Source organism: Corvus brachyrhynchos, unplaced genomic scaffold (genome assembly GCF_000691975.1).
Source record: "Corvus brachyrhynchos isolate BGI_N302 unplaced genomic scaffold, ASM69197v1 scaffold150, whole genome shotgun sequence".
Lineage (NCBI taxonomy): Eukaryota > Metazoa > Chordata > Aves > Passeriformes > Corvidae > Corvus > Corvus brachyrhynchos.
The window spans coordinates 883,998-905,511 of NW_008236162.1; the positions used below are offsets into that span (position 1 = coordinate 883,998).

General features: G+C 48.5%; 1 protein-coding gene across 3 annotated transcripts in view; it reads right to left on the bottom strand.

Moving 5' to 3' along the window:
* Nucleotides 1-21,514, bottom strand: part of DPYSL2 (dihydropyrimidinase like 2) — a 53,753-nt gene that overhangs the window by 12,216 nt on the left and 20,023 nt on the right. For all 3 annotated transcript variants that reach the window (XM_017731620.1, XM_008632445.2, XM_008632451.2), the window contains 5 exons: nt 8,101-8,265; nt 7,249-7,310; nt 6,097-6,177; nt 5,144-5,212; nt 1,054-1,174 (listed from right to left, as the gene is read on the bottom strand). In XM_017731620.1, coding sequence (XP_017587109.1) covers nt 1,054-1,174; nt 5,144-5,212; nt 6,097-6,177; nt 7,249-7,310; nt 8,101-8,265 — 498 coding nt within the window. The remainder of the gene's footprint in view (nt 1-1,053; nt 1,175-5,143; nt 5,213-6,096; nt 6,178-7,248; nt 7,311-8,100; nt 8,266-21,514) is intronic.

The window sequence follows — 21,514 nt, forward strand, 5'->3', positions numbered from 1 at the left end:
AGTCCTCCTCACCAACTCCTTTAACAGGAATCACGGGACCAAAATACTCCTGAGCCAATGCACAAACACCAATCTGTTTGCTGGAAATCAGCTCCTCTCGCACCAAACACCCAGATGGAAAGTGATGTCATTTGTATACCCATCCAGGCTTATTTAGGCTGCAGAAAATTAAATCCAAGCCTTGTGAGGAAAGAAGAGGGTAAATCATCCCTCCCAGTTACTCACCCATCCTGAGCAGCTTTAAATAGAAGTGAAGGGTTTAGTCACAGGATAAAGCAGCAGACAGCACTCACTCTGCAGGCAACCCTGGATCCTTGGAGGGCCAGGCAGCAGGGGCAGGGCTTGGGGGAAGTTTCTGCACCCCTCACAGCAGCTCAGTTCCCTCACAAGCCTCAGTCAGAGAGGACAGACATAGGCAGCAGCATCCACAGCAGGTCTGAGTCTTGCTTCTTGCAGCATTCCCAAGCAGAGTTATCAGAAGCAGTCGCAATTCCCAAACCTAACCCAGCCTGCTGATCCCAATCCCTGCACGGATGTCAGGCTGTGAGTTACAGCACATGGAGAGCATCTATTCCACAAGCAAGAAGCACAGCAGGCAGCTGGAACTGGTGGCCTCTTTGGCTACTCCAACTAAATCCAACAGGGCCTGTGAGTCAAGAACTCTGTCAGGAACACTGCTGACCCCCAGGAAGCTCAGCAGAAAGCACCAAGGGAGAACCACAGCAGCTGGAAGGAGGACCCAGCTGCAGTCTCCAAGGGGATTCACTATGTGGAAGGAGCATGGAACGACTCTGTGATATCATGGAGGCACATGGCTCGGTGTGGGAGGATGAATGTGAAGGAGACAAGTTCAGGGCTGAGCAGAAATAAGCAGCTCCTGGCTCTGACACAACCACTGAATCCTTGTCTGTGGGAGATGAGGCAGAAGGAGCTGCTGGGGACCTTTATAAAAGGAGCCTGGACAATAACACTGGAAAAAGAAACCTTTCTTGTAGGGATGAAGCTGATGTTGGCAGGAGCTGAAGTGCATGAGCTAAGGAGGAAATAACTTACCCTTTTTCCTGGCTTGAGCAATGACATCAGCAGCACTTTTGCTCATCACCTTGGTGATGTACAGGGGGCAGTTGGTCTGGTTGGCAATGGTTATTGCCCGGTTCACAGCCTCTGCCTCCACCTGAGGAACAGAGGCGGCAGCAGGTCAGGGACACCCCACAGCACCCCAGTTACCCTCCGAGGTCCCAGACCCTGTTCTCCCAGAAAACCGAGAGTGACGAGGCATTTCCCACCTCTGAGCCAGAAAAGGCACAGTGTAATCACAGCAATTAAATGACTGCAAGCTGCAGTCCTCTCTCATTACCACCTCTTCTCCCAGGCTGCTTCAGAGCCTCTCTGCCTGAACTAAAACAGGCAGGTGCTCAGGGTCAGAATGATTAAGCCCCTTTTTTAACCTAGACAAAAATAAGCAACTAAATGTTGACTCAACAAAACTGCTCCTGCTCCAGCCCACGCAGAAAGGAGATGCTGCACCACAGACTCTGGTAGGCCACGTTTGCAAACAAGCCTCCTAAATTGTACCCTCCACTACAGTCTCTGGCTTGGGATCTGACAGAGTGTGAACCACCCCATAAATCAACTGCTTTTCCTTGCATGTGTACAGAGAATTAACCTCAGCCAAGCTGAGGGTCACGCTGTAACTGCAGCCTCGGGATGACAGGCATCACTCTGATTTTATGGATCACATGTCTTAATCAAAGGATCCAGATTGAACAGCTGGGTGATGCACACAGTGGCTGCTGCCTGCAATGCCATGGATATTTTCCAAGCAAACAACAGCAGAAACAAACCCAGAGCAATCTCCCAGCTGATTCCCCAATGTGAGAGGCACCTAGAACCTCTCCCACGGACTCTTGGTGGGGTTAGCACACACTCAGCACTTGGGAAAACCTGCTCTGCAGTAACTGCTCACAGCCCAAGTACCACAAATCATCATCACCTGTCCCAAACACATTGCCCAGACAGGTTGTGGGCTCCCTCATCCCTGCAAGTGCCCAGGGCCAGGCTGGACAGGGCTTGGAGCAGCCTGGGATAGTGGAAGGTGTCCCTGCCCATGGGAGGGGTGGGACTGAGTGGGCTTTGAGGTCCCTTCAAACCCAAACCACTCTGGGATTCTGTGACTGCTGGCTCCCAGCAATGTGCTTGGAGGAAAAGAACCACCTAGAGAAGAACCACCAGCTTAGGAAACTGTGGCCAGGCTGATGTCCAAGTGTCCTGAAGAGCTCTGCTCGTGCCAACGAAGCCACTGCTTGCACCCATGCCCTGTTTGCAGCTGGAATGCTCCAGGAAAACAACAGCCAGGAATTTTTACAGCAAACCAGCCCCCCAAGAGCCAGCAGGGTGGTCTCTGGGGCCCAAAGGGTTACAGTCCCACGCAGGGGATGCTCACCAAGGGGTATTTTCTGGCCCAGCTGCCCCAGACAAATGGGAAAGGCTGTGAGGGAGGGGTTTGTTCCAGGATGTTGGACCTGAAGTGTCACAGCCAGCAGCACTCACAGGGGCTGAAAGGAAGAGCCAAGAAAAGCCCAGCTCTCCCTTCTGAGAGACAAGGGGAGGACTCAGACAGGCCAAAGCTTCCAGGCTGTGGCCTCCCTTTGCAAACTCCCCACTAGAGCAGGTCTGTACACGGCTCTGCCTCTGCAGCATGTGGGAACCACGTTTCCACTCCATGCCTCAGTTTCCCTGCAGGCAAAGCAGGGATAAAACAACACACACCCCCAGACTTTTGGGCAGAAGGCGTTTGAGCAACTGTGAAGCAGCAGGATAATATTTTCTGAACAAGGCTGCTGAATTCCTGCCTCGTGCCCAGATGCTATGGTGACAGGCACGTAACAATAACCCAATGAGTAGTCCAAAGGCGAATGTTTGCAATTACCAGGATGCATTAGAAGCCCTAGCACAGCAGTTCTCTTGGAAAAAAAACAAAACAAACCAAAAAAAAGACAGACATTTCCTGGAGCACTTGGACTGCTTGTGCTTCCAGCGTTTTTGCGGCTGAAATAAAAACAAAAAAATGATGGATCACTCCGAAAAGTCATCACAGAATGAGCTGTGAGGGGGAGAGTTTTCCAGAAAGTGATGGGTGAGGCTGAGTTGGGATGGTGCTTTCTTAATCCAGGCCCTGTTCTCTGGCTGGAATAACGTACTGGACACTGTCACCTTGGCTCAGCCCAGGTGACAGACGTGAGCAAAGCTAAACCCCTGAGTCAGCAGTGAAACTTAAGCCTCAATTTGAGCCTCCTGCCAGCCTGGGAATTCAGATGTGTGCACTCCAAGACACAAATACACATGGCCAGCCCCTGAATGCTTCACTCTGATGTAATTCGCCCTGAAATGAGTGGGAGTTTTAAGTTAATAAATGTTTTAGACTTGCTCAGCAACTCCTGCTGGTTTGCCGTAGATGGAGGTCTGAATTAAGGAGCTCTCCAGTCAGATGCCAACCATCCTTAGGATGGGCTTTGCACTCCCTAAGGGACAGCAGGAAAAACCAATTCTAGTGTAAACAGCACCCCAGAGGGATACAACAAACATCCACTTCTGCCGAAGTCAACAGGAATTAGGGATTTGCTGCCACCCTTGGAATCTGGCTTCTATCACCAGCCATCCCAAGGGGAGCTGGATGTTTTTAAAAGCACAGAGTCACCCCCATGCTGCAGAAAGGGAGGGGAGGGAACCAGATGACATCGTTTCCTGCTCTGTTTCCTATGACTTTCAAGGAGGAGAATGTTGGACCAAATGCTTCCCAAGCTTGGGCAGAGCACAGCTGAGCTCAGCTGCACAGAGGCTGCCCTGTGTGACATCAGGGAGAGGCTTCACTGAGCCTCATCTGCGGCAGCCACGTGTCCTCAGGCTGCCTTTTTCCTCCCTGCACTGAGGCAGAGCACAGTCCTGCACAGATTAACAACCCATCCACACCTGGGAACCACACAACTCACACTTTAAAGCTCCTGCTCCATGAAGGATGAACTCTGGAACAGCCAGACACAGCTTGGCTGGTTTGATGTCCAGATCCTTTAAGGTAAGAGCAGCCTTCCTTTGAAAACAACCCAAACTGAACTCCCTGAAGTGTCACACCAGCATCTGTTCCCACTCTCCCGATGCAGGCCAAAATATATGTTAAAAAAACACAAATTGGATGGGTTACTGGAAAGCTCAGTGCAAAGTGTTTGCTCACAATTTCAGGAAGCAAGAGATCCCAGCTCCTGGAGCCACACACAAATTCTGTGAGGATTCACTTACTGTCCAAGTGGAGCATTTTTTTTTTTTCCCCTAAGCAACAGAATGATTTATGTTCCCACTGAAATGCCTCTGGATGCTGCTTGTCTGAACCAAGGGGAGGAAATAGAGAGGGAGCATGAGGGGCACGTGTGGATGATCTCACAGCCCCAGCTCCCAGCTGCCACATCTGGCAGGCAGCAAAGCCCTGGGATCTTGGAGGAACAAAAAGAGCTGCTTGTACAGAACAGATGGACTCCACAAACCCAGAATGCCACGGTGAGGTGTCCAGCTTAGAGACACTGAAGGACTGGCAGTGAAGAATGCAATGGGAACCAACTTCAAAGGCAAAGTTTTAAGGCTCTTTCCTATTTTGGGACTTATTTCAAAGGCTTAGAGAGATTGGGGTGCTCATCCCTGGAGAAATCCATGGGGAAATATGAAGGGTAACTATATTGAAGTACTGCACTAAGGCCTGAGCATGAGCTCCCCTCTCTGGTACGTATTTTCTGCGCCTTCAGCAAACCACTTAATCCATTGGTATAAAAAGCCCCACCCCACTGGTAAAATTTCATCAAAATATCAAATATCACAGTAATGGAAGCTATGGAAGTACCTAAGACCACGTCAGGATTTGGGCATACATTAAAAAATTCTGCTGATTCACTGAAGTCTGATAAAACAATGACCAAGAGAGAAGCCCAAGAGACTGGAAAGACTAGAAAAGACAGTGGCAGAATTCCACCAACATAACCCCAAATGCAGAAAAATCCTCCTTCCAGACACATTCATCCTTACATGAAGTACTTGATGGCAATGCAGAGATGCTATAAATTGGAGAGTGGAGTAAATGCAAAGGCAGGGGGGTTCTCACCTCTTCAGGTCTGCTCAACACATGCCCTTCAGGGCCTGTGATCCCCAGCTCCAGGATCCTTTGCTGCTCCTAAGGCAGGGAGGAAAAAAGAGCAGGGATGAAATTTAAAGCAACAGGGCATTTTTCTTGCAGCACACACAGCTGTTGAAAAGGGGCACGAGTGAGATCCTGAGCATCTGTGCTGGCTAAAAATCACAGGGGGCTTTGCATAAAGGTCCTGCAAGAGAATCCTGTCCAACTCCCCTTGCTGAGAATAATCAGAGCTCATAAAACCTTGCTGATTTGTTCACAGGAGGTCAAGCAAACCTTTTATTTGGAGTTGCTTCACACGGGGTTCATTGCCCCTCGACTTTCAGCACTCATTTGTGTCTATAAAATCATCTCTAAGATGTGGCAAAATGAGATCTCATAGAAAAAAAATCATCCTGCAGCTGGGCTCAAGGACTGGGGTGGGCTCTTGCCCGGCCAGAGAACACAGAAATCTTCTGAGTGCTTGAGACACAGTGTACAAAATGAGCTGGAGATAAGATTAAATTGAATACATTATTAACATTTCTCCCTTGCTGCTGTTTGAAAGATAAACAGACCCCAAACATCAGCACCTCACGCACTGTACGGATCTGCATCCCTTTCCACTCCCCCTCTTCTTATTTCCTGAAGAACATTTTGTTGCACACAGTGACAGTCACACCCAGCTTTTCACTTTTGGGGAGAGAGGCAGAGAAGCCCAATATCCACCCCAAACTGAAAGCTGCCACAAAAACCTGCTTTATCAGTGTCAAAGGGGAACAAATTCTGCTGTACAGCCCTGTTCACACCCTCCCTGTGTGTGCCACACAGCCATGCCATGCTCTCAACAGCCTGTGTGGCTTTCTATTTGCAAAGAAGGAGTCAGAATTTAAACCCCTCCCAGCATTTTGCAGCCAGTAACTCAGAGAACAAACAGGCCATACCTCGGCAATGATGTCACCGTTCTCAGCATGCACTTGGGCTGTGGCACCGATGTCCCGGATCACACTCAGGACCTCGTAAATCTGGGGGACAGACAACACACATCACAACAGGAACACACCTGTTGGGAAGGCCACACTCCAGATCCCCTCAGAAACCAGAATTTTGCAGGAGGGAAAGGAGGAAGGGAAGCATTAAGCAATGTAAGATGTGGCTTGCTGGAGAGATGCAAGGCGTTTTCATGCCTGTCACTGAATTTCCCAGTTCTACAGTTGGATGCTGCTGATGTGGCAAAGGAGGATTACCCAGCAGCAGGTCTGGAGTATTCACCACACAGGAGGAAGAAACGACAACACAAGCCCCGTAGCTGGATGATTTTAAAGGACTTGAAGAGTTGTACCTGTTTCATGTCTCATTTAGTGGTGCCTGGAATGAAAAACATCCCTCATATCTGAGTGCTGGGGGCAGGTTCTCTATGGAAATCCAGTATTTGGAGGTAGGAGCAGTGTGATTTCCCACTCCAGTAACCAGTCTGAGAGGTCTCAGGTCCAGTAACCCCCAACTGGCGCCGTCAATGGTCCCTCATCAAAATGCTTCCAGAGCCCTCAGAGATAACCCACACACCAACACTCCCAGGCATTCCTCTCCTCCCACACCTTCAGAAACATAAACTGCCCCTCTCAACAGCTAAATGTGCCCAAACATGCCCACCAGAACAGCAAACAGGAGGGTAACTAATTCTTTTTTAAGGTCCCAGCGATTCTACCACTGAAAACCACCTCTGGACCAGGATCAGTTTTAGCTTCTAAACAGAGTAATTACCCCAGAGATCTCCCTGTCCTGCCCTGTGCAGAGGCACAAAGCAGCAATTCGTAGAACTGCCACTGCTTCTACCCCGTAGGAGCTGGAATAAAACCTCAGACCTCTCAAACTGAGGGTTTTACCATTGCTTCCCTCAGCCAAGCCTTTCGGGGTTTGCTGTTGGTTGGGTTTTATTTTTAATTAAAAATATAATCTTCAAACCAGAGCTGTGGCTGCTGTTGCCAATCTTAGGTACTGTTACACACATAGAGATGGGAGAGTGTGTCAGATCCCAGGATATTGAATTTAAACACTTTTTTGTGACAAACTGAACATGAAGCCTTCCTTCCTACCTGAGAATCACTGAGCTGAAAGCGATCTTTGAAAGCCATGTACACCAAGAAGGAGTTCACACCTGGTGGAAAGAGAGCACGTTGCAGGTAAAGCCATGGAATGCAGCCCCTAAATCAGTCCCCCAGCAATAATTCCATGGATTCAGCACTGTAAGAGGCTGAGTAACAAAATAAAAGCAAAAATGCACCTCACACAAAAGCAGAGACTGGGCCTGGCTGGCTGATCCCCCTCACCCTCCAGGGAGAACAATGGGAAATCTGTGTCTGTGATGTGTCCAGACTGACCCACTGATCCTAAGCTGGCTTTCCCTCTCCAGCTTTTGGAATCAGTAAAAACTCTCACCCAGCACATGTGGGAAGCTCCCATTAGGGCACATAAAATGCTGGATTTTGAAACTGCAAACAGGATGGAAAATTACTCCAGCCTGAGGATGAAACGCCAAGGAAATTGAAGAGGGGGAAAACTTATGAGGTTATTTTACTCAGCTCTTCACTTTTAGCAGCCAGAGCTGGGTTGTTTCTCCTGGGGCTGATACTTCCCTTGTTTACAGCACTTTAGTGGCTGCAGGTATCACCAAGGGCACTGATGAACCCAAAGGGCCTCCACTGGACACAGGAGCTGCTCTGCACAGGAAAAGCAGGAGATTCACCTCTGGAAAATCAGTGCTGCAACACCAGTGTGCCCCAACCCCTAAGCTCTCTGCAATCCCAACTGCCCAAATCTTCCCAAGGAGCCAGAATGGGCCCAAAACAGCTTCATTGGGATACAAAAGTAAAATACTGCATGAGAGACAGCCCCAAAAAACAGGGGATCCTGAAAAACAAGGAGGGGAAAGGCTTCCCTGATCTTACCATGATCTTTAACCAGAGCTTCCATCTCCTCCTGGACACCTTTATGCCACTCAGTGATGTCCACATGCAGGGAGTAGTCACAGCAGGATTTGCTGTCTGCCCACTCTCGCCACTGGTCGAACGCCGTCAGCAAACTGGTCCCAGGCTCGGGAACCACATGGTCAACTGGGAATGACAACCAAAACACTGGTAAATGGCTGATGCAGGAGCTTTCCTGGGTACCCAGGACAGCAAGCACAGCTGTGCAGAGGCTGCTGCAAAATCAAGGCACCCTCTTTCCCCTTAAAATATTTCTAATTTGAAATTTCTCAGTGGTTTCCACAGAAACAGCCAGGGAAGCAGCCAGGGAAGTCGACTATGGAGCAGCAGCTGAAGGAAAATGAGTTGTTACTATAACCTGTTTATTACAACTGTTGGTGCTACACATCCCAACCAGGAGCACCTACCAGAGGACTGGAGGAAGCAGGACCAACAATTGGTGGTTGGAGAGATCTCTCTGACACTGAGAAGGTCCTACTGCCTCTGGCACCTGCTCAGTTTGATCCTCACACCGAATCCAGCAGCAACTGGATTCACAGGCAACTGCAACTGCAGGACAGCCTCAAAGGGTGACACAAGGGACCTGGATCTGAAGGTACAGTGTTCTTGGTTTTTATTTGAGCACATGGAGTCTCTGAGATCTTCAAAAGACACAGTGAAACAAAAGAAGCAAGTCAGCATCTCCAGTGCTGAACTGTGAGAGTAGGAAAAGCCTGTGGGATTTCAGGGGTCACAAACTGGGCAGGCACTGCTGGGGAGGAGGAGAGGACCTAGCTTGATTCTACATTAAAACACACAGAAAAAGCAGAAATTGCTTCAATTATCAGCAGTGAAATCCCAGCAGTTTATTTTTAACTTTATGGTGAGGATCAGGTCTGCTCTAAATCACAGCTGGGATGAGAGACAGAGCCCATGGGTCCTGCTCACCCTCAGGGCAGAACAAAGCTTTGCTTCACCCCCATGCAGACACAGCAGCCAAGATTTATAAATGGTTTTGCACTGCCTAAAGAACCAGATTCACACTGGGAAAGCCAGCCCAGCTCTCCTGAACAGACATGAGCCTCAGCCACCCGAGTCAGCAGAGACATCTCAGCTGCCTGAGCTGTGCACACACTGCAGAAAGCCAAGAGCTCACCCAAAACAACCATCCCTGCTGCAAAACTCTGCCCACCCTCTCCCCTTTGCAAAGGGAGACAGCTTAGAATATTCGTGCTTTTCCAAAAGGCTTTTCCCCTGGAAGCATCACACCAAGGGAAGGATATGCACATCCTTACAGCCTCGGCAGTGCAGCTGCAGCTTTGATCAGCTCGGAGCCCCAGGAGTGGCTGGTAGTCTCTGTCTCTGCTCCCTCCCTGCCCATCACAGAAATCCATGCTAGGAGTGAAAACTTGGAAATTTGCCTCCTGTCTGGCACCACATCAAGGATGTGCTTTTCACCACCACTGGGAAAAGCAGACCAAATATAACCAGACAATAAACTGACCTGTTTTGTTAAAAAATCATCCCATTTCTGTTCCATGATCTGCTTCTCCCTAGTGGTCAGAAACCTTCCGCTAACTTCCAGCCTGAATTGCTTCTTGGCCAGCACAGAGCCCCTGTCGCTCTGCCAAAGTTAATCTTTAGCTTAAGTAGAATGAACAACAAGGAGAAAAATAGCATTCCCTTTGCTTTTCCAATGGGACACGGAGAAAGCCCACATTTACACAAATGGCTAATTAAAAAGCCAAAAAAAAGCCCATTTAATCTCTAACACATCACAGGAATAAACCCATCTCCACTCAAGACTAAAGGTGCCCTCAGAGCTCTGTCAGCCCCAAGATGATGGATGGCTTGTGGGCACTGGGAAATCCCCCGAGGGCTCCAAGGGGTTAACACGGAGTCCTCAGAGCCCAGCACTGAGCCCCTGGGAACGGCTCTGGAGCCCCCAGGAATGGCTTTATCACCAGCTCACTTCATGCACTGCCCAAGGATGACTAAGGGGAGTTTGTGGGGGCAGTGGGATGAGGGTAAGGGAGCTCTATCAGCTCTCTGACAAAGCCAAACCACAGCTGGCTGCAAGAAGGGTCAGGGATGGAGGCGGTGGTGCAAAATGTGCAGGGAAGCCAACTCCAGGGGTTGGGAATATCTCCTGTGGCAGCTCCCCTGAGCTCCCTGAGAGCCAAATCACCCTCCAGCCCCCTCAAAACACAGCACACTTTCTCTCCAAAGCAGCTCTGCCAGGCAAACACCAGCGAAGCACCGCTCCCCCACATCCACATGAAGAACTCAGCAGAAAGGCAGCCTGAGTGTGCGAGGTAAGCAACAGCCTTCACATCCTGCAACTGAACTGGTCCAAAGAGAAAGGACCCAGCAGAGCACACCAAGGGATAGTCACAGTGACAGGGACATCCCTGGAGAGGGGCCCAAGAGCTGGGGTCCTGTACCTGACCCTGGGGCAGGATGGAAGCTGTGCAGGCAGCAGGAGCAGTGCATGCTGCACAAAAGGCGTGGCGAAGGTAGATGTAATCCCAAATCCTGGTCTGGAGGCAATTCAGACACAAATGGCAAAGTCTCCTTGATTCTTCCATCCTCTGTACAATGGGAGGGGCCAAACACATTGCAAGATCATGGCCTACATCCCTTCATGCAAGGGTGGGGTTTTGGGGGGACTAAATAAGTAAAAATGAGCCCAGATCCAGGAAAGGAGAGGAGTCAAGGCTGACTCTTCATCTGCTCTTAAAAGGACTGAGCTCTGGAACTGCTCTTGCCTGTTGGCATGGCCAGGAATCACCCACATGCAGCTCACAGAAGCTTCTTCCAGCCCTCAGGCACAGCTCAAGAGCTCACAGTAAAACAGAAATCTTTTTCTTTCAGGTCCCTTTCAGCAGCACATGCAGCTGATGGAGGCTCCATCCCACCTCATTCCCACAGCCCCAGGCTCCCAGGATTATCCCTGGGGATGATCTGCCCCAGGACCACAGACACAAGGGCTGACCCACCCCAGCTCACAGCAAATCCCTCCATGGAGAATTCCCAGGAGGCTTCCCATGGGAAAAGCAGTGCTGTGCTGACCCCACAGAGCTCCTTCTCCCTGGGGATCCCATCCCACTGCCCCATCTTTCCTTCCATCACAGCAGGAACCAGGAATGTTCAATCCCTGGGGTGGCCCCACGCCTGCAGGGCACACTCAGGACAAACTGTTGTGACACAGGCTGTTGTCACCCCTTTATTCCCTCCACCACCACAGCCTTGATCTGGTCATGCTCCCCAGCCCAGATGTTTTCTTCCTGTTGTTAATTTTTTTTTTTTGCTGTGCAAATGAATTCAGCTGCTTGAGGTCTGAGAAGGAAGTTGCCAGCTCATTTTTAAACTCAAAGCTTGTTCCAGAAACAGAAAAAAAAACGGAGAGGAAAAAAAAAACAGAAAAGGAAAAGATAATTTAAGAATCACTTCATTAGTGACGAAATCTTCAAAGGAGGAATTAAAGAGTTAGTGGGCCTTGTAGTGGCTCCCTGAATCTGAGTGAAATTCAGGCCAAATCCTAATGTTTCTCTTTATTTAACACACTCTCAGCAAGGCACAGGGCAAAGCCAAGCTCAGGGTTACAGTGGTTTCTCAGCTATGAGCAGAAAACATTCTGTAGATTTATCTTTTAACCTTCTGAGCTGCAGAACCCAAAATGCAGCAGCCCAGGGCTGAGAGCAAACAAGGCTGTTACACCAGCAAAGGAGCTTCTTAAAAACAACTGTAAGAAAAACTATTCTATACATTACAAAGAATCTAGTTTTTTCCCTTGTTAAAATGCTGGCAGGATTCCAAAAAGCCTAGACAGTCTATCTTTCTCCCAGACAACCCAAGCACTCACCTCCCTCTGAGGGCAGTGGGATTTGAGCACCTGCGGACCCACATGCTCCAGCCCTAATCACCCAGACTCTTAATTACCCTTCCCATGCCTGGTTTGGCTCTCCTGTCATTACACACGGCTTACAAGGTGCATCTGCTCCTGCTTCCTGCTGTTCCAGCTGCCACCCACCACCAGCCAGGGCTGTTTTCCTGCTTGCCTGGCTCAGCTCAGGATTCCTCGCTCCTCCTCGGTGAGATTAATCGGCTCAGGATTAAAGGCACACAACGAGCTGAAGTGAGACAGCAACACTGGGTGATCCATGTGGCTCTCCTGCACCAGAGCTGGCATCCAGCCACGCTGGAATATTCTGTATCTCATGAGCCAAACTGGTTGGATGGTGGTGGGGAGAGATTTGAGTGTGAAATGGAAGCGGAAGGCAAAGACTTAGGGGAATGGATGAAATGTTCCAAGGACGGGGAAAATAAAGCAGTGCTGTTTTAACGTAAGTATGGAAAAATCTACACAGGGTAGAAGTGCTGGCAGCACTTCAGACTGCTAGCATCACCAATTATTAACACGTTCTTATCATATATTAACGTAAAACCTGTACTAAAACCAGATCCCAGCACAATCCCATACACACACAAGTAATTTTGAAGCTCAGATCATTCCTACTGCTTTTTTACACAATTCACAGAATCATGGAATACCCTGAGCTGGAAGCGACCCACACAGATCAAGTCCAACCACAAAGGGCAGCCTAAAAGCTGAACCACAGTTAAGGCTGGCCTAAAACATCTCCTTGTCTTCATCAGAAGGCTGGGGAATTACCCAACAGTATAACACTGAAAACCTCTCAAAAAAAAAAAAAAAAAAAAAAAAAAAAAAAAAAGCAGATGAAGAGCAATGCCTTTATATTTTTGACCCCTTGCTAAGATCCAGAGAAATTATTGCTTCAGAGGGAACGCTGGATCCAGCTCTTTGCCTCTCCTTGAAAACAAAGCTCTGCTTTTGGGATGGATGTGCTCATAGGTGGGGGTTAACGGGTTTTATAGCTTCCTGGCATTGTGGCATGCACTTTTTTTTTTCTTTTTTGCATCCTGCCTCAGCTGAGCAGGCCTTGGCTTGCAAACAACCCCTTCGTGGAGCTTCTATTAATAGCCCTTGCTTCCAGCTTTCCCCTGGAAAGGATTTTTTTCAACTGCTTTAATTAAGTGTCATCCAAAGTGTGCATGAAAATTTTTTTTGGGGCTTCAGCTAATGAATGCCACTACCAGGAAGGAGAAAAACTGTTTGAAATGGACAATATAAACATGAATTAGGGTCAGATGATACAAAAATTGTGTATGTAATAAAAACCATGTATTCAGGGTTCCAGTTGCTATTATAAACTGCAGTTTTACACATTATTTCCTGCTCCTACCAGCATTAAATGTGCCTATTGTTTAAGAGGAGTTTATAAGGTGAAAAGCCTTAACATTTAAGCTTAACTGTTAGCAGGCAGATCTCCCCTACCCAAAACTTTAAATAGCAGCTTGATCACTATAAACACATCTGCCTGTTTAATACTACTTAATCCCCACAGCAACTGCATGTGCTGAAATCTGGTGAATTTATTGAGTTGTACATTCTGTCACAAGCCATTTATTGAGAGGTTGTAATTAAATTCAGCCCTGGTAACTGCACAGCTCCCTGCTTAGAAGTCTGGAGTTGTCAGGCTGTGCTGCAGGAATATTCTCCTAGCACTGGTGTGAACTGGGAGTAATTCTGTGAAAGCAAGAGGAATAAAATCAATCTTCGTGAACTGAAAGTCAGGCCCTCAACTGACCCACAGAAGATTATCCCATAATCACAGACCTTATTTGATCCAGTGGCTTCAAATTCTCAACTGGTGAAATATCACAATCCCTTCTATCTTTATGTATCATGACCCTTTTATGTGTCAAGGAATTGAGCTACCAAAAGCTGCCTCATCCAGTAACAAAGCTATTCCAAAGTCAAACCTTTCAGCAGCAAAAATTCTGATTTAAGTATTAAACCCCAATTTCCAGCTCAGCAGCCCTGCACCCATCCAGGCTAGAGAGACCTCAGCCCTTCTCTGAGCTCAAAATCCCAAATCAAGTCATCCAGAAGGGCCTCACACCTCCTATCTTCTGATTCCATCCCAATTCTTCCTCTAAACCACACTCTGCATGGGTTTGATCTGGGAAAAGGAAAGACAGTGACAAAATTGCTTTGAAGGGAACTGCTCCATGGATCTGATGCACCTCAGCTGATGAGATATCAAATGAAGGATTTTCTTCACATCCTGGCTCTGGCAACCAAATTTTAGCTCTGTGTATTTGTGTGGATTTATTCCCACAGTATTTTACTCTTGTTTCCCCCCCAAGAAAAGACACCGGAATAAAGAGATTATTCTGAAGAGTTACAGCCCTGCACAGAACAGCATTTATGGTGCTAATACAGCTACCCAAGGACTGTTCTCCTGTACATGCCTGCCAAACTCGTAGAAAAGGCAGTCTAAATGACATCACATGTTGTTTTCTGTCAGTTCAGATCCAGTTTATGAGACCTGATGCAAAGAAATCAGAAGCTGGACCAGGCTCAGAAGAATCAGACACATCCGTGCTCCACTGATTACATTTTCAGACTGCAACATTCTCTTATTCCCTCACTGATGTTATACAGATATTTCTCTTGTCCTTTTGGCTGATTACATCCAAAATACAATTAACAATTTGAGGCCAGCTGGACCCAAACATAAAGAATTCAACAATAATTAATAACCTTCCCCTGCAGCTGGAATGGCAACATATTAAGGTCAGATCAAAAAAAAAGGCTCCATCTCTTCCCAGTACAGGTTTATTGTGCATTTTTTGTATCTCAGGAGGTCACCATGGCAGAGGGGGGGGGCAACCAAGTTCAAAAGAGACATTTAAATGGTTCCAAGATTTATTCTTTCTTTTAGGCATTACTCCACACTTGAAGGCCATGACAAGAGCACACAGGACTTCAAAGGCTTCCATATGAATTGGTCTGTAAACCTTGAGGGACTGGGATGGAGAAAAACCTCGGTTTGTAGCCATGGATTTCAAGTCAAGACAAAACACAGGAATTAACAACACATCCAAGGGGCAAGAGCTGGATCAGACACAGGAGGACAAAAGATCACTTGCCGTGAGCCAGCTCTGTCCCTCTCAGGTCACTGGAGATGTGTCCTGCCCCTCAGGCTTTTTCCACTCACTGGGAAGCTGGAACAGTTCTGGATTTGCATTGTTATCACCAAGTTTCGGCTCCTCGCTTCAATTTCATGGCCTGGACTTGTCTCAGGAGTGTTGCACATAAAGAGGAATGTGACTGCAGAATGCCAGTTTTTACAATGGAAATTCGTGATGGTTTTGAGAGGGCTTTGTGTGTTTGGGATTAGAAAAGTTGGGTTTTCTCCCCCTGCAAAAATAAACTAAATATGAAGACCTCTGATTCTATACAAGCACTTTTTATTACTACAGCTTGTGAGAGAAATGGGGAAAAGAAAAACCCTGTATCTGTCAAATAAACATCTCCCATGGCTGGATGAGGAGCAGACACTTCCTCTCCTCATGTCTGTGACAAGGTGACATCATGTTCTGAGGAAGAAGTTGTCACCCATCACCACCAAACCACTGCCACTTCTGCTACGACACCGGGAGTCCCCATCCTGTTCCCACTCAAACCACTGACAACTGTCACACACAGCTGCAGGCATGGAAGTGAGGGCTGAATCAGACCTAAACATTCTCGTGTTTATAGAGAAAATGTGCTGGGCTGTGGCGTGGAGGGGCAGCAGAACCTGTTTTCTACCAAAGGACAAAGATAAGAACCTGTTTTCTACCAAAGGACAGGGCTTGGAACAACCTGGAATAGTGGAAGGTGCCCTGCCCATGGCAGGGGGTGGAACAAGATGATCTTTTAGGTCCCTTCCAACCCAAACCATTCTGATTCTCTAAGAAAAGCACTTAAAAGCAGCTCTTCAAACATAAGAATAAAGATAATTCAAACAGCAATTTCCTGACCGCACCTGCCCATCTGCGGGTGTCCTCTCCACTTCGTAGCACTGATACTGCCTGCAAATCAGCTCTTGTGCTTGCTGAAACCATTAACCTGCAGGAGGTCCTAACTAGATTATCCCCAGTTTAAACAGAGACTCCTATGGCATGTTCCCCAGCTGCTGAACTTCCTCCTCCAGCTTTGAGCCAGCCCAGCCTGGCCTCACAAGCTGTCTGGTGTCTTCCTATATCTGTGAACAATCCAAGGTTTGGGGCACAAAGCACCACTCCTGGGCCCACCCAAAGAGAGACACCCAGCCTGTGGCAAACGGGTTTGGGAAACTCCTACACACAAGATCTGACTTTTGTTTTTTCCATGCACCCAGTTTTTAGGGGCAACTGTTGCTTTCTACACCTGAGCTTAATTTCCTGTCTCAAACATGGTATTAGAAGGAAACTCTTTACTGTAAGGGTGGGGAGGCCCTGGCACAAGGACAGGCTGGACAGGGCTTGGAGCAACCTGGGATAGTGGGAGCTGTCCCCGCCCATGGCAGGGGGTGGGACTGGATGGGGTTTAAGGTCCCTTCCAACCCAAACCATTCTGGGATTCCAGGAACAGCTGGAATTGCCCCTGGATCTGAGCAGGATGGCTCAGTGGGAGTTGTTCCATACAGTTGCCACCCTTCCCTTTATTATAAGTGCTTGTATGGCAGAAGGACTGACTGGTTCAGAGACCTGAACTCTGGTCCTGGTTCCATGGCCTTATTCTACTTCTAAGAACACCCTGCACATCTACATTTTTCTCAGCTGTGCTATGAAGACTTTCCAAAACTTCTTCCATTCACGGTGGGAAAAAAGCCTCTGCCCATCAGGCTGAAAAGTCCTTTGTAAAGCCCATCAGTAGCTGAACTCTTCTCTTGGGACACTGATACTAATCCCGAGAAATCTAATCTGAAGTAAAGAAAAGCCTGCTGGGAAGTATCATTAACTGACACCCACTCCAGAAAGAGAGATTTTTTTAAGCAATATCGGGATATTGGAACAGAGATCCTGTAACACAGCCCCTGGCTGCTGAACTGGCCCTGCCTGGCTTTTCAAGGAGTCTGGAATCTTGCCAGTCCCATGAAGAACCCCAGTTTGGGAGCACAAACCCCTCAGTGTGTTGTAGCTTGGGAGCTTCCCCCCTTCTCTGCACCAACTCAGTGCCGTGCCATAATTTGGGAGGGTTCTCCAGGAACTCCTTCCCAGCTCCTGCTGCCTGGAGGCTGCGCCAGGGAACTTCATTCATATGTAAAACACCACCAGTGAGTCCCCCAGATTCCAAAAATATCCACGCTGCACATATGTAGCTGCTTCTAGGGACAAAAGCAATCTGGTGCAAACACACCCAGAGAGGTGGCCGAAAGGGAAGCTTCCAGAAGCTGAGCCCTTTCTGGTGGGCTCTGAAAACCAACCAAAGCATTTCCCAGTTAATATTCGTATGTGAAGTCAAAAAGTTCCTTCTGATACTTAAAATAGGAAGCCAAAAGCACTTTCCTCAGGATCTGCAGATGACAAGTGGGAGGGACAGGGATTATCTCCTTGCTTCGTGTTGCCCACATCAGCTTCTCAGACAGCTCTTCATAAAAATAATCACTTTTTACTTATGATATGAGGCTCTAGGTGAGCTTAATTAATTTGAATTAAAGCCATAACCCCTCAGCAACAAAGCCACCTCCCATTATGGACAGCCAGCAACCAGCACGGAGAAATGGAATGACATTCCCATTGTTGCAAAGGCGGTACCAACACCAACTGCAGTGAACCAAGGGGGAAAAAAGAGTTCTCCCAGAAGCCTTAACTCCTAAATGTCCACCCCTGCGTTCCCTGCAAATGCACAGGGCTTCCATGGGAGTGGGGGCTGTGAAAAGATGCAAGCACAGCCCCAAGCTGGTAACAACTGGCAGCTCCTGAGTGTGACAGAAGTGTGCCAGACAGGAGGAGCTCATTTGTATTCCTCAAACATTTCTCCCTCTCACCAGAAAGATTAAAAAAAAGAAAAAAATCTGGTTTCTAAGAAACAGATGGGATCTATGAGCTCTGAAGGCACAAGGGCTGAAGGAAAGAGGGAAAAGAGGCTCTGCTGATCGAAGACATCAAATCCCATTCCACAGACAGCACTCCAAATCCATCCCGACTGGGGAATCCTGCAGTTGGTTTCAGCCTTTGCTTCTTTCAGGCTCCCCTTGCATTCCTCCCATGGCACACAGAGCTAATTCCCAACGTGGAGAGCTGAAAGGTCCTGCCTGACCAGGGCATTTTCTGCTGAGTCAAGCTCACAGGAAGGCAAAAGCAGCCAAGGGGTTGAACACTGGTAGGGAGACAAAAATTCCCTGCTCAGAAAAACAGGCAGAGAAAAGAGCTGGAGGCACTATTTTCTGCTGCTTCTTTGAAGACCTTGTCAAGGCTTGAAGGTGATTAATATACTTTATCTAGCAAGGTTTAACACACATGCCCTGAAAACCTATCACAGGCAGCTAATGATGTTATATGAAGGGAGGTGAATAATTTAGTTTTAAAGATTTTTTTTTCCATCCACAGCAGACCTGGAGGAGCCAGTTTTTACAACTGCACCCTTGAAAACATCATGTACATTTTCCACTGATGTAAGTGGCTGGGTGAGACACAGCACATCAGAGAGATCCACTGGCTCTTTACTTCTCTTTTGTGTCATCTCTAAGGCCTGGAACTTGGGGATGGGAGCACTGGACACAGAAAGCAAGAATTTGGGGATTTTGGGGACTTTTAACAAGGGCATGTAGTCATAGGACAAGGGAGGTAGCCTTAAGCTGAAGGAAGGCAGGTTTAAATGAGATATTAGGAAGAAATTCTTTATTATAAGGGTGGTGAGGCCCTGGCTCGGGTTACCCATCCCTGGAAGTGTTTAAGGACAGGCTGGACAGGGCTTGGAACAACCTGGGATAGTGGAAGGTGCCCTGCTCATGGCAGAGGTTGGAACAAGATGATCTTTAAGGTCCCTTCCAACCCAAACCATTCTGATTCTCTAAGAAAAGCACTTAAAAGCAGCTCTTCAAACAAAAGAACTCTTCCCCACACAGTGGGAAAGCAGCACCGCTGAGCCCCAGCATTAAACAGAGTAAGAGGCATTAAGTGCTATTGCATCAACAGACAACATGGGTTAATTTCTCCTGAAATAAATCCCGCTTTTTGGACGCACGGAAAAATATAGGTCAGCCACATCTGCACTGTCAGAGCTGCTGCCACTCCAGCACTCGTGTGTTCAGAACTAAACCAGGCTCCAGCACGTGTGGAATTGCCTCCATCCCCTCCTTCCTGCACAGGGAGGGGCTGGAGCAGAATGGGGCAGAACAGAGAAAGGGACCCCTCGCCTGCTCTTTAAAAAATCCGTGCTGCCAAGAGGCAGAAGGATGGCAGAGGAGGCAGAAGGATGGCAGAGGAACAAGGGGCAGGATCCCCAGCAGCTCTGGGGAAGGAAAAGGTGGGAAAATCGAGAAAAATCTCCTGATTGACTCAAAAACAAGCCAGGCTGGACTGCGGAGGTTTCACAGGGCTCCAGCCCAACACCAGGGCCAGTGATTTCACCTTTCAGCACTGAGGCAGGACGATGGCCCAGATGAGTATGTGACAGCCAGGGTTAAACACCTCACCACCCCACAGATCTCCTGCATCACCCCAGGCACAGCCACCCAGCTCCCGAGTCCTTGTGTGCTCCTCACAGGGCCCTGCTCCTCACAGGAGCCTGTTCTCCCAGCACAGAGAGGTGGCAAACAATAGCTGCAGCCCAAAGGGTCAAAAAAACCCCCCTCAGAACACACAGAAACACACAACACATCTGAGGTCTGCACAGCTGTTTCCTCCTGTGCTCTCTGGCAAGGGACATCAAGGGCTTGGCAGATCCCCGTGAGCCCCTGCTGGAATCCCCAGCAGAACAATGGGGGATCCCATCCAGCACTGCTGGGATGCTGGGAGCAGAGCAAGCCCCAGGACACAGGCTGCACAACCCGCTGCAGGCAGAGCCTAATGGACTTAGAGGGGTTTAAAAGCTCGGGAAGAGGAGCTCACACCAGGGAACTGCCCAGCTCTGCTTACAGCCCCACTTTCTCATTAAGGATTTTAAGCCTGCCCTGAATGAAAGGCACAAACACAGCAGCAGGAAGCTGGGAGCTGGTGAAGCAAAGAGATTTAGAGTGAATCAGGGCCAAGGCTGGTTTTGGGGGTGTAAAAAGGACCAAAGGAAGCTGGGGAGAGGAGGGACAGGGCAGGAGGGACTCTGCACTCCTACGTGGTGATGCCACTATTCCAGTCACAGAGAGCCAGGATTCCCACCCAGAGAAATCCCCAATAATCTGTGGACATTCTCACTGCGTTTCTAGAGAATTAAACACTTCTTTGGGGCAGAAGAACCACTGCCAGAAAGAGAAACAAGCTCCAGAGCCAGGGCAGCCTGTCTGCAGGGCTGGTCCCAGCACACAGTTCCTCTTTCATCTCTGGGTGCAAAGAGAAACAAAACGGGCTGGTTCCTGTGGAACAATGCAGTGCTGTGTACACACAGCCAGGGACTTGGGGAGACACTGCAGCTCTGTGGTCGCTGCTCTTGGATGCAAAACACTTGGTTTTATAATTCCAGCTCAGCCACAAGTCCCTGCCTGATCACTGCTGTCACCTCCTTCTGTCTCTGCTTCCCTCCTCCTCCTTTCATCATTTACACTCTAGATCAGCACAGGACTAACCCTGATAATATAAAATAAATGCGCCCAGTCAGGTAGAATATGATCTAATCTCCACTGGTGGGTTTTAATACCACCCCACACCCTCACCTTGTCTAAAGCCCACTTTAAGCTGAGACTATCAGAGACTCTGATCTCCTTTGGGGCAGCTCCATTCTCTGTCACACTCAGATCAAAACCCAAGAGGAAAGGAATCATTTCTGACTGGAAACATCTCCTTCCAGCAAGGAGGTGATATTCAGGATGACCTGGGAGACCTGGTGTCACCTCACTGTGAGTTTGATTGTGGCTGGGCAGCTCAAATCCCTGCCATGCTGCCCACGGGAGCTCTTTAATAGCAGGGTCAGGAATTAGGGAGCCCACAGCAGCCCATGTGAAGCTCCCCTTCATCTCCTGAACCTCCCAAGATACACAGGCTTCCCTCCCCAGCCTTCCCTCCCCATGTCATTAGGATAACTGCTGCTCGAGTTCAAAAGGCTGCTGGCTTCCAAGCCACCAGGCCAGAAAAAGCTATAATTTCTCTCACTGTAATTTCTCTCTTTGATTACAACAGTGGTTGACTGAGTCAACAGAGGCAATGTCAGCCAGAGATTTCACCCAAGGACAGCAGATACCAGGGAAGAAGCAGAGTCTGGGAGGAGGGGCTCAAATGTGTGCGGAAGCAGGCCTGGATGGATGAAGTTCTCACTGGGACATTAAACAGGCTCGGGGATCAGAGAGCCAGTAAATACACAGAGCTTAACTTCTTCAACCCTCCTGCAGGGCTGGCAGCAGAGAGA